The following is a 13,838-nucleotide window of genomic DNA, read 5'->3' on the forward strand; positions in this document are numbered from 1 at the left end:
TGATAGGTACAGAGGACAAGGCATGAGATAGAACAGATGATAAAGCAGTGAGCATATATGATAAGTGCACTGATATGTTCTGATAAAGAGGTAGCATGTGATATGTTGTTATTGATTATCATGTAACTATCACTGTCTGGCTGCAGGTTACATTCAGTTGTGAGTTGTAAGGGCGAGAGTATAGACTTACTGTGACTCTAAAAAAGGTCATATAGATGCAATCTTCTTCTATGGCATTATAGGCTTTATGTCCTTGCCTCCCCTCTCCCCGTTTGTATTGTAACATTATTTTTTCCAAATGAGCAACACTTATCTTTTGCCGGCATCATGAGCTGACCGTGATCTAAGCATGGCTCAGTTTCCCCTTGGTTACCAATTTAATGGGTCTAGTAACTTACATCTTTAGTGCACAGTACTGTGCTGTCACATATTGCCCATATTTACAGGGGAGGGGACTCTCTGGTCAACATGCGGGTGATGCAAAATCATGCTATTTGTAATTGACATGGCAAAAGGTTAAACTTTGTAGACTTAATTGTAAAAATGAAAGTTAGAACATGAAATGGAATGATGTGGGAGGAGAAATGCTTCCATTAAGACCACTTTCTTGTAATATCCTCTTTCATTAACTGACCTATACAGTGGCAGTGATCTATTAAAAAGCAAAGTAGAGCATAAGCATCTTGAGCCACTTAACCTTGGAAATAATGCGCAACAATTATTTATTTTCCAACAAAACATTCCTTCTTTTCCTGGCAATGAAAGGGTATAGGTGGTAACAATGTAATTTTGACCTCTGTGATGTTCACACTGCTTGTCACAGGCTGAGCTCCTGAAGCTGACTCACGCTATCAGCATATACTCCGCAGAACTGTCACTGCATCACCTGACCAGGGACAGACCAATGACAGCGCACACTGCAAGCAGGGATGCAATCTCTTTAATGACTGAAATAATTTTATCAGAGGGGCCAGTGCTCACTATCAAGTTTTGCATCCACTCTGTCCAAACATCTCAGCTTTATTCTTTGCCTTTACTGCATTGTAAAGCAAATTACTTAGGTGAAAGCATCTTAAAATATATGCGTCTTTAAAGTTCAACTTCAGTGTCTGTTTAACATTCTCCACTGTAGGATGAATCACAGGAGATCCTCTATTTATATTTAGCTTATTTTTCAGAATTAGACGATAATCAAACATTTTTATTTGTCTTACATTTTCCTTATGGCTGAAAAATAATAATTAAAATGAAATATGTAATTTTCTCTCAACATAAGTTATAACTGCATGAGCTGTAATATTTTAGCGCCAAAGACTGAAAACTAAGGGCTGGATAACACCCATGATTGGTCACACATGACCTTAAATTCAAAATCATGCAAGACTAGCCTTAATAATATAACTCACAGCCTCTTATGTGCCTGTCTACACTTGTTGCACTTTCATAAAACTGATGGAAAGAATCACAGCGTGCTGCAATTCCTTCTGTCAGTTGCAGGGCAGTAATCATTCCTGAGTGCTAGCTACCAAGTTCTATATCGGTGAACAGGGACAAAAGGGGGATGTAAGAACTCAAACTATTACATTCCTAAACTGATAGACACCAGCTGCATAGGCAAACCGAGGGGGGTTTCCTAGTGCCTGGAACCCCCCCCCCCCTCTCCAAGCCTGGGGCACTACATAATTGCGGTGGCTGGACCCTGCCCCCGCTTCACACGGCTCTGCTTGAAAAGAGAGAGCTGCATGCACCTAACAGTAGTGCACGCATGTATATTATGGGGATAGGGAGAGTTGGAGAGCAGCCAAGCACTCTCTAAAATTATATTTCTCCCCCATGCATGCTGGTCACGCCCACTGGCGTCATCGTGTGGAAACCCCCCTCTACAAATCCTGTGTTTGCCCCTGAGCTGAAATCTCCAACTCACGTCTGTAAATAAGGGCTTATTTAAATATGGGACAGCAGAGAAGCTAATAACAATACATTGCCAATCATCCTATTATCAATTGTGGGAATACAAGTTTTCTTTTTAAATGTGTACTCCCCTTGTAAGACTTTTAACTATAGTCCATGTTGTTGTTTTGTTTTAATAACTGGGTTGTGAGAGTAACTAGAATTCTACAAAGGCCCTGGTGCAGAAAGCCTGGAGCCCAGAGCAACATAGCATTTGCATAGCCCATAAAAGACATCCAATGCATCCCTTTGGGCTCCACATACTATATGACAATTGTGGGAATTAAGTCACTACTAATTTGTGCAATCTGAAATAGAAGCATAAAAGCTCAATGTGAGCGATTTCCAGAGAGAAAAACTGGGTATGTGATGGGAAATGAGGACACATGGGAGACCTATGACTTACATGTTTATATTCGTAAACCTCACCTGCGCAGTAGCAGCTTAGGGTGATTCTTGTTCTCTAGGTTCTTCTCAATTAGGTCGGAAAGCAGCTGTTTCAAGACGTCCGTGGCATATTCCAGCTTCCCTTGTAGGGCCGTCATGATGAGTGAGGCCACGTTTCCTCTGTCACGCATGGAGAAACTACGCTGCATCTCCAGGGTGCGGATGAAAGTCAGCAGGAAAACCTTGTTGTTGATCAGCTGGGCAAAAAGCTTCAAGGCTTTCTCCACACTCTGCTGTCCATTGCCTTGCACCTAAAGGAAGGAGAGCATTAGCGTTCTCTAAGTCTCTATGATTATTATTAACTATTGTCATGGTGTAAGTCGGTTGTAGTCATTGGTTTCACAGTTGTAGTCCCTGAAAAGAAAAAGTATAACACGGTGGCTAAGTGGTTAGCACTTGTGCCTTACAGCACTGGGGTCATTAGTTCAATTCCCGACCATGGCCTTATCTGTGAGGAGTTTGTATGTTCTCCCCGTGTTTGCGTGGGTTTCCTCCGGGTGGTCCGGTTTCCTCCCACACTCCAAAAACATACTGGTAGGTTAATTGGCTGCTAACAAATTGACCCTAGTCTGTGTGTGTGTTAGGGAATTTAGACTGTAAGCTCCAATGGGGCAGGGACTGATGTGAGTGAGCTCTCTGTACAGCGCTGTGGAATTAGTGGCGCTATATAAATAAACGGTGATGATGATGATGGCTTGTGATGGTGTCTGGTATACAAGAGCACCACTGTAAGAGATTAAAACTTGTTGATATGCCATTCTAGAAAACATCATATTTCTGTTGATAAGACTGAAACTGACTGATATGCTAATATTTTAAAGCACATGACAGGCATGGACAATATTAACATTTATGGGAAAGTATATTCCAAGACATACTTTATTTACAGAGAACAAATACATTATTTGTCTAATATACAGGTATGACTATATAGCCAAAAACAGGATTACATTTTTTTAAAGAAAACTTAGCACACTGGCATGACATAAGCTTTCTCAGTTCAGTCATGTCACCCGTTGTTTGGTAGCCAAATGCAGTCATAGAAGAGGACTATATTAGGAGGACTAGGAGATAAGAGAACGATGTCTTAGGGTTGTATTGAACACAGTCAAATGAATCCTTGCTTGTAAATCTGTTTACTTGGAATACAATACAAAATAAAAAAGATAATGTATTATTATAAAGCAGCTAATAGAAAGTCTTAAGGCAGTCTTGAAAAATTTTAGACAGTCGATCTGCAATAAAAGTGCATTTTTGCCTTTGCTACTTGTACATTTTCTTAATGCATAATCCAAACTGTTTCCCCGCTGCCACCGCTCCACCTCTCCCATGTGAATATCTGGCCCCCTCTTATCTCTGCCTCCCTTGAGACAGATTTAATATAAGGCCATTACCTTCCATGGAATTCATTACCGGCATCTTTGCACTGACTCCTAGCTCGGCTACAGTCCATCACCGCGGGTCAATGACCCATAGCTGTTCGGAGACAGGGAGTTAACAGAAAACAGCCTGCACCGCTAGCCAGGGAGATTCTGACTGAAATACGCTAACGCCTGTGCTGCCAGGCTGTCTCCTGACTCCAGCAGCAGACCTACATTGTAACGGAGGAGCGGAGACCATGAACACTGGACATCTCAAAGGAAACTGCTACTCAAATATAAGTTGTTTCAACATAAAATAAAGTTTCACAAGAATACATATTTCTGTGTTTTATACATGAGTATAAAACATATACTATATATTTACTAAATTAGGAGTGCTGCAACTCAATAGCATACTTTATTTAAATGAAGTACATGCTATATACAAATGAATATTAGCAACCCATGATTTCAGTAGATCCAAAACCACCACCGATCTGAAAAAAAAAAAGATTTGCAGTACAGTAGTTGTACTGACCTCTAGTTCCCGAAGCACAGGATGGTCTTCTATCCCAGGAAATAGCACTCGCATGGCATAGGTACGATAATCCAGGTAAGGAATTCCAGAGCGATCCAAGTCGCTAGTTAATTCGTTGATATCAGTCTGCAACTCTGCAAAAGCTAATAGTGATGGGAAATAATTATTTCAGGGTGTTTGCATAGATTACATGCATTGAGGGGGCTACAATAAAGGAAACAATTTCTTGGAAGCTGCAGAACAGCTAATCACATTAAATTAAGTTAAGCAGCAGCAGTTTGGAATTACTTCACTATCTTATTATTAGGAAAGCGTTTGTAAACGCTGCGGTGCTGGGGTATAGTTAATACCTCCTGGATAGATACTTGCTGACAAAAATAGATCATTGTTCCCTTAATGCCTTTGACTTAAGTCTTCTTGTGTATTCTACAATGGAAATCTATATGTGGAAATGACCGTATGGCAGTCATTAGATGATTCTAGTCCGAATACACAGGTATCTACACTGATCCAGAAAGATGGCTTTAAAAATAGTCCCAAATGACAGGAGTAATATGTGTCAGTAATGACTATTTTTCAAATTCTCTGGGAGCAAAATTCTACATGTGGCAATTCCCCTACACCTCCCAAAAATGTACAATTCAAGAACAACCAAATCTGAACATTGGAATTTTTAGATAGGTATTGCTGACTTTCCACTGCAATTTTGTAACAAAAATGTGCAGTTTAATTCTCCCTACACCACAAACAGCTATAGGTACCCTGCAACTCTAATGCACATGTTAAATGGTGCTAATTGAGGACAAAAAGCTAAAATGATTAAGCATAGAATATCAGTTCAGTTTATTGTGCCATCACTGGTAATGACATTGTGTATGAATCAACCAATTTGCATTATGTATACAACATTTCTGTTATCCAGGATATTTCAAGCCAATTAAGAATTTCTCTTAGACTTGTCATAGATAATATATAGAGAAGCACAACCCTTATAAACACTCTCTTTTTTAATGTTCGCTATCTAACATTTTACAGATTTAGTCCATCACTATAAACACATCAGTTAATTCATGTATATGTTCTTGACAGAATTTGGAACACTTTGAATTGTATGCGGTTTACAATTTCCCTTTCCAGTGTTCCTAAAAGGACATTGATATACATGCAAATATGGATGAGTAACAATTGACACAGCTGCTAAATATACCTGCCTGGCAGCCAAAAGCACAGAACACTGCAGAGATTCCTACACATTAAGCTTACAAGGTGCAATGAAATACAATCCTAATCTATTTCTAAGTCAGGCTGCCATGTTTGTTTAACCCTTGCCCACAACACATTGGTAAAAGGTCACTTATTGTTAGACTAGTTACAGACACAGACAGCAGATGGCAGCTCTTTATCCACTTGCTCTGTGTCCAGCCACTACAATCTATACACATTCCAAACCAGGGACCAGCTGCTGAAACAAAAAACCCTTTAACATGCTCGATTGTTGTTCGACTCAACAGAACAAGTGCAAGAACAAAAGAAGACACATTTAATACAGTGATCCAACCCGCAGGAACAAAATCAATAATGCATTAAACGTTGGGACATAAAATCTCTTTCTATATTAGAGGAAACATAAACCTATGAACCTTGTTGATATAGACACTACTGATTTTATTTTTAAGTGTTCACAATAACTAGAAATGAACAGAATCGCTGAGAAACTAACTGAGTTTTGTAGCGGAACAGGCCGATCCACAGAGGTGTGAAGTTCGGACAATACAGTCTTGTGCGCCATTGTGTGCAAAGCCATTCTACACGGTATATAAAAATTAACATTTCACAGATAATATTGTCTATCAATAAAGCTAGGATGATGATGACCTATGTGGTGTAATAGGAATAACACATAAGGCCAGATTCTGCCGACGACTAAGGCCAATATTGTGTTGAACAGTTGTGAAAGGACTCACCCTCTTTGCATTCAAGGGCAACCCTAGACTCCAGGTTGTCCATCTGCATCTGCAGCCGCTTTAAGGTGAGGTCATTTTCTCTGGACTTCCGTTTGTAAGCAATTAGCACAATAATGACAATGATGAGGAGGAGGCTTCCACCAGCTGCTATACTGACTATGGCAGGAAGTGTCAGGAGGCTGTCCGAAATCACATTGACAGAACCGGGAGAGAAGACCATGCCTCCAACGTGGACCTAGCAGAAGACAGAGAATGTTCTGAGAGAAGTGGAATGGATAAATATTTATATATTTGTATGTATCTTGCAAAGCTGAGAGAATTAAAATGTTTTTATAACATTTTCAACTGTGTTCAGGGCTTCTATCATTTCCTATGTCTTTGTTACTTGATTTCAAAGACCCAGTGACTCTCCCCCAGCAATCCATTAGTTATTTCATCTAAAAGACAGAGTCCGTCTCTGTCAGTGGGTTTGAGACCTGGAAGAACATGACGCAATATAAGCAAAACAAATACACAACTTGTGCCACAGGCCAGACACCTGAATGGAAATATCTCATATCTAAGGCTCATTTAAAAACTGCAAAGTGTGTGGACCTATAATGCTTCTTCATGTGCACAAGCGCACTAACTTGTGTGCCAAGCGCATTTCAAGGTGCATGCCCACGACATGGCATTGGATATGTGTTCTGACAAGTGCACAGGGTGGAGAAAGTAAAAATGTTACATTAGAGTCCAAACCACAACCTACTTTAAACCTACCGCCTTTCTGCATTTAGTCTTTGAATTTTTCTCCTAAAATACTGCTTGGTTTAGCTTCATTTATGACTTAAATTATTTAGGAGAGAGGGACTATCCTTACTACATGTAACACTTGTGTGTGTTTGAAGCGGATTTGTACTTTCGTTACCCTTATTCTTTACATAAATCTGAAACTGGAAAACCGGAAACCTGGGAGAGAGTTTAAAAATAATTAAAAAATAAATAAATGCAAAAAATAAAATGAACCTATAAACATGGATCAATATACTATTTGGCTGTTGTCTGATTAAAAATGTAAACATACAAGACTGTATACACAAATGTATGAAATGTAAATGATAAAAACTGACAGATACAGAGTTCTTTTATGCATATTTAATTAGATGAAAATTTGTTTTGTGAGTTTGGAAAAGGTATACATTCTAATTGAATAAAGTCTTCACTAACCAAGCTACCATTAAAACACCTGCTCTCTCTTCACAAATGCTCTGCATCAAGCATGATGTGGCTCTCCTGAAGGCCCCATGTGGAAGTGTGGTGGCGTTCCACCACAGGTGGAGACCCTACCTCAGAAGTGCAAGGATCACGTGTTATACTCACCTGCAGTGCAGAGTCATAATATCGGGCCTGATTCATTAAGGATCTTAAATGAAGAGGTATCTTATTTTAGTCTCCTGGACAAAATCATGTTACAATGCAAGGGGTACAAACTAGTTTTCTGTCTTGCACATAAGTTAAATACTGACTGTTTTTTCATGTAGCACACAAATATCAACTTTAAATTTCAGTGTACAAATAAGCTATCAAGTATTTGTGTGCTACATGAAAAAACAGTCAGTATTTAACTTGTATGCAAAACAGAAAACTAGTTTGCACCCCTTGCAATGTAACATGGTTTTGTCCAGGAGACTGAAATAAGATACCTCTTCATTTAAGATCCTTAATGAATCAGGCCCATCTTTTCCAAACCAATAATAACATAAATTAAGAAAAAAAAGAAATAAAGAAGAAAAAACATAGGTCACCTTCAATTCCTCCTATCATTATTAATGGCAACAAGGGCCCATGAACCCACATCACTCCCTTATCCTGCTGCATGCTCATACGGCTCGCTTCCCATTCATACACCAGACAGAGACAGATAGTCCCACTGCCAATACCTCTGTTAATGGCACTTCTGCACCTCAATTCTTTCTTGGTCACTCACACTGAGCCTTTACTAACCAACCAATCGCACTCTGCACATCTCTAATTCTGCAACCTCCACAAATCCCTCTACCTTGCAGACGTTTATCCTTCATTTTACTCATTCGTCTTAGTGTCCAACAGTGCTACTGTCACTGCCTATCTATGCTACTGGCAGGGGCAGACCTACTGAACTACACTGTATGCGTGTCTAGTCTACAGGACACTGAGGTGCGAGGGGCCCAGCAATGCCTAGATGCCTCCACTCCCGAGGTCCCCGCTCTGCTGGCAAAAGAGCATAGGCCTCTTCTGACCACCGCACATGCTGATATGCCGTGAAAGATCAGAAGTGCAAAAAGCAGAGCGTTGTTGGATGTTGGAATGTAACTAAAATTATTTTCAAGGATTGTTAACCCTGGGCAGAGAGCATAAAAAATTAAATACATATTACTTTAAAGAGGAACAAAAGATATTGATCATGATTCCCATAAGCAATTCACGATTATATTTACAGATATTCAAATGCTGAAGTGTAAAGGTGTAGCAGGAGCAGACTTACAGTCACTTTGTGCTGTCCAGTGAGGTTAGGTGACTCACAAAGGAGTTGAGTCTCAGAGACGGTGACAGTGCATGGTGTCTCCCCAATCAGGACCGTGTAATTCAGTTTGACTCCGCCTGGTGCAGGTGGGCACAGATTTCTCCCCTGCACATAAAGTAATGTCAAGTCACACCTATAAGTCAATTATACAGTGTGTGTGTATGTATATATATATATATATATATATATATATATATATATACACACAAACCGCTGTGCACCACACAAGTAAGATATATAAATACATATAAATTTATATATACTTCCTACTATATATACAAAGAGCTAAGTAGCACACAAATACATTTTAAATGTATAGAAAGCTTCTACTGCGAAATACATGATTATTAGAAGCAACTGAGAAGTTCCATGACGCAGGACAAAATCAGTTATTCACGTCATGGGACTCCAATGCAACTTCAATAATCATTTTTTCAGCAGCAAGTACATTATATTTTATAATACGCTTTAAAGCAGGGCAAGATGATTTTTATGAGGGGCACCCAATATCAAGGTGCATGACTGCTCACCAAGTATAAGGTCACATTGTGCAGTAGTGATATCTCCAAATATAAGTAATATATCTTATCATGTGTATGTACATACACCGATCAGCCACAACATTAAAACCAACTGCCTAATAAATGCGCATGTTCTCCTCGTGCTGCCAAAACAGCACTGACCCGTCGAGTCATGGACTGCACAAGACCTCTGAAGGTGTCCTGTGGTAGCTGACACCAAGACGTTAGCATCAGATCCTTTAAGTCCTATAAGTTGTGAGGAGGGACCTCTATGGCTCGGACTTGTTTTTCCAGCAGGTCTCACAGTTGCTCGATCAGATTGAGATCTGGGGAATTTGGAGGCCAAGTCAACACCTTGAACTCTTTGTCATGTTCCTAAAAATATTCCAGAACATTTTTTGCAGTGTGGCAGAGCGCATTATACTGCTATTAGAGACCACTGCAATCAGGGATTACCATTACCATGAAGGTTTGTACTTGATCTGCAACAATGATTAGATAGGTGGTTTGTGTCAAAGTAACATCCACATAACTGCCAAGACCCAGGGTTTCCCAGCAGAATATTTCCCAGAGTCTGGGCCAGCTTGCCTTCTTCCCAGAGTGCATCCTGGTACCATCTCTTCCCCAGATAAACGTCGCACATATACCCGGCCATCTGCATGATGGAAACAAAACTGTGATTCTTCAGACCAGGCCAACTTCTTCCATTGCTTCATGGTCCATTTCTGGCACTCATATGCCTATTGTAGATGCTTTAGGCGGTGGACAGGTGTCAGCATGGGCGCTTGAACGGTCTGTGGCTACACTGCCCTGTACGCAGCAAGCAGAGACGCACTGTGTGTTCTGACACCTTTCTATCACAGCCAGCATTATCTTTTTCAGCAATTTGTGCTACAGTAGCTCTTGTTTGGGATTGGACAAGACGGGCTAGCCTCCGCTCCCTACGTACATCAATGATCCTTGGGCACCCATGACCCGTCGCCAGTTCACTGGTTGTCCTTCCTTGGAACACTTTTGGTGGGTACTAACCACGGCATACCAAGAATAAGACCTGCTGTTTTGGGGATGCTCTGACCCAGTCATTTAGCCATCCATCTCAATTTGCCCATGCCAAAATCACTCAGATCCTTACGCTTGCCCATTTTTCCTGCATCCATCACATCAACTTCAAGAACTTACTGTTCACTTGCTGTCTAATATATCCCACCCCTTGACAGGTGCCATTGTAATAAGATGATCAATGTTATTCACTTCACTTGTCAGTGGTTTTAATGTTGTGGCTGATTGATGTATACTGTGTAATGTACATAGTACTGTATATTGCTTCTCATGACTGCATGCTGTAACTTATCTATTGCTAGAGGGAACCCTGGTACTGCACATAGCTTCCACCTATAACACCTCATATTGATCTCCTCTATACTTCTAGTATCGGACTACACAACTTGTTACTTACAAATATAGCTACAGTTAGGGAACACAGTTTGCTTTCTTCAACTTTATAATATGAACATGCAGGTCAGCCAATATGAGAATTAACTTTTGTATTAATACCACATTTATAAAGTTTCTGTACTCTGTGTGCTGTATCCTTCCTGTATTTCCTACCTTCAGTATTATGGGAGAACCAGGTTTCTGCTCAAGGACGCCGGTGGTGCTGAGGAGCTCGAAGGTTGGGTTGGGGTAATAGATGAACTTGGTGTTATTAAAGATCAGTAGTGACTGCACGTTATTGAAGATGAAGCCAAGCTCATCCGGCCTCTCCACAGCATCCAGCCCAGGACGATACTCTGGTGTAAGGGCAGGAGCCCAGCACGTCAGACACGTTGCATTGACGATCTTGCACACCTGATCAGAGAGAGAAAACAATATTAATATATCCTGAAGGGAACAAGCTGTGCAATTATTAAATATAAACATATATATAGATATATATAGATATGTCTACATTGCCCCCATTGTCTTAATTGCACTAAAATCTCAGCATGTGTTTTCAACCACCATTCCTGATCAGATGGGAAATGTCCAATGTCCGATTTGATTTGTATATGGACACTTTATATAAAGGGCAGCACGTTGGCATAGTGGTTAGCACTTCTGCCTTACAGCACTGGGGTCACAAGTTCAATTCTCAACCATGGCCTTATCTGTGTGGAGTTTGTATGTTCTCCCTGTGTTTGCGTGGGTTTCCTTCGGGTGCTCCAGTTTCCTCCCACACTCCAAAAAACATACTGATTAGTGGCGCTATATAAATAAATGGTGATGATGATGATGATGACTGTATTCATAATATGAATCAGATAGATTACTTTATGTATTAATTTTTTTTTTAAAAATTGCTGAATTGGTATGTCCAGACAATATGCAAAAATTCTCATACTACTGTGAAAGGCTTCATTAAAAATTATTGGATAAAAAAAGAAACGTTCTGTAATTTCATGCCAATTCAGTATTGTCCATTACCAGTAGGTGGTGCTAAATTATCTAAAATCTACAATGTTTGCGAGCTATAGAAGCAGAGGAGCCCTCTCACAAAACAATAAATATCATCAAACAAAGAAATCTTTTGAAAAAAAATAAAAAAAATATATATATTTTTTTTCCTTTCAGCAGCTTTTAAATCATATTTTGATGATACTTTTATCTCAACTTAACAAACAAAAACAAAACTCTTTTGCTTTTGAACACAGTTGTCTGCCTGCGACTGACGTACATTCACAGATTCCTTCCCGTTATACTTCACTCGAATTCTTGGCTCTTGTATGATGTCAAGGTTGGTGCCGGTGACAGTTAGAGAAGTGTGACCACTGTGAATGACAAAACCAGCAAATTTAGAAAAGTGCTCTTTCATGTTTATTCTAGAAACAAACAATGAGAAATACATTCTTTCAGCTTTGTCAGAACAAGTTGCAACATGACCAAGAAACACTTGCTATGAAAATCACTGCTCACTGCAAGTTGCTTTAGTAAGGATCATAAAATCGGAACCTGTAAATGGTAGTTATTTTGCTCCAGAAGACAAGATTCGATTTAGTAGCCTATTTTAAAGGTACAAAAATGTAGGTGGCCCAGTGACCCAGCCCAAGGTAGCCCACTATGAGACCGGCCCCAGAGGGCAGATGCCCCCCTGCCCCCCAGCCCAGCCTGCCCCTGTCTCTATTGCTAACCACACAGATACTGTCAGGTGTGTGGGTAGATGACTGCTATACAGGCCCACATTGTGAACTGGCTTTTCAGTCTGGTCTCCCAACAGTCAGGTGTTTCCAATATGGCAACCTGGAAGTTTGGTCAAGAGTGATCCTGTCACTTTATGCTGCTAACTCACTTGACCAGTTTAACATGCATGGCCTAATTCATAATAGGCATGTAAATGCTGATACATGCCGTATTTTGTGTAAAATCACTCTGCACGTGCCTAGACATAAACCATACGTCAGAGAACAAAGCAGCATCCAATACATTTTTGAGTGCAAAGGACCCTTACTGCATCCTACAATTGCATGGGCGGAACAGGGAGGGTAATGGGTGTATGCATGTAGTCAATGTACAGTATGGGCATGTCATGTAGTCAATATACAGTAAGGGCATGTCACGTAGTCAATGTACAGTATGGGCATGTCATGTAGTCAATGTACAGTAAGGGCATGTCATGTAGTCAATGTACAGTATGGGCATGTCATGTAGTGAATGTACAGTAAGGGCATGTCACGTAGTCAATGTACAGTAAGGGCATGTCACGTAGTCAATGTACAGTATGGGCATGTCACGTAGTCAATGTACAGTATGGGTATGTCACGTAATCAATGTACAGTAAGGGCATGTCACGTAATCAATGTACAGTAAGGGCATGTCACGTAGTCAATGTACAGTAAGGGCATGTCACGTAGTCAATGTACAGTATGGGCATGTCATGTAGTCAATGTACAGTAAGGGAATGTCAAGCAGCACTGTCCGATTCAATTTTCTATTTGCATTAGCCTATGAGGAATGAATCAATTAAAACACCATAATCATCCACTAATTGAGCCCAGAGGTCTGCAGACTATGAGGTACCAAGTGAAAATGGTCAGGCTGGAGAGTATGAGGACATTATGTACACACTACAGCTAACCTGCAAGACATGACAACCTTAAAATTGTATTAAATTTATTTAAGAACTTTACAGTTATATAGCATGCAGAATAAGATACTACACCTAGCAACGAAAACAATGGAACAATTGAAGTAATACTGGGCAATGTAAAAAAACAAAGATATTTTTAGGGCCCAATAAACATAGGATTCTCCACTGAATATGTCATTGTCCCCCATATGAGATCACGAGTTTCTCTTACATTCTTTCCATGCTTTATAAAAAAAAAAAAAAAAAAAAAAAAAAAAAATCTTTTATTACGAGATAACATGTCAATATCAACAAAAAATATCTAGCACTAATGTGAAACGTCCAGACTTGTTTCATGTAGGCCTCATGCAAATCAATAGAAATACTGTGCAGAATGATGGCATTGTAGCTTC

The 13,838-nt window shown here is 39.9% G+C and overlaps 1 protein-coding gene across 1 annotated transcript in view; it reads right to left on the reverse strand.

The window, feature by feature from the left end:
* Nucleotides 1–13,838, reverse strand: part of PLXNA2 (plexin A2) — a 249,656-nt gene that overhangs the window by 22,666 nt on the left and 213,152 nt on the right. Inside the window, exons 17-22 of the mRNA XM_075196217.1 lie at nt 12,037–12,130; nt 10,932–11,171; nt 8,764–8,907; nt 6,261–6,495; nt 4,297–4,439; nt 2,380–2,648 (exon numbers count right to left, since the gene is read on the reverse strand). Coding sequence (XP_075052318.1) covers nt 2,380–2,648; nt 4,297–4,439; nt 6,261–6,495; nt 8,764–8,907; nt 10,932–11,171; nt 12,037–12,130 — 1,125 coding nt within the window. The remainder of the gene's footprint in view (nt 1–2,379; nt 2,649–4,296; nt 4,440–6,260; nt 6,496–8,763; nt 8,908–10,931; nt 11,172–12,036; nt 12,131–13,838) is intronic.

The sequence above is a fragment of the Mixophyes fleayi genome, chromosome 2, assembly GCF_038048845.1.
Source record: "Mixophyes fleayi isolate aMixFle1 chromosome 2, aMixFle1.hap1, whole genome shotgun sequence".
Classification (NCBI taxonomy): Eukaryota; Metazoa; Chordata; class Amphibia; order Anura; family Limnodynastidae; genus Mixophyes; species Mixophyes fleayi.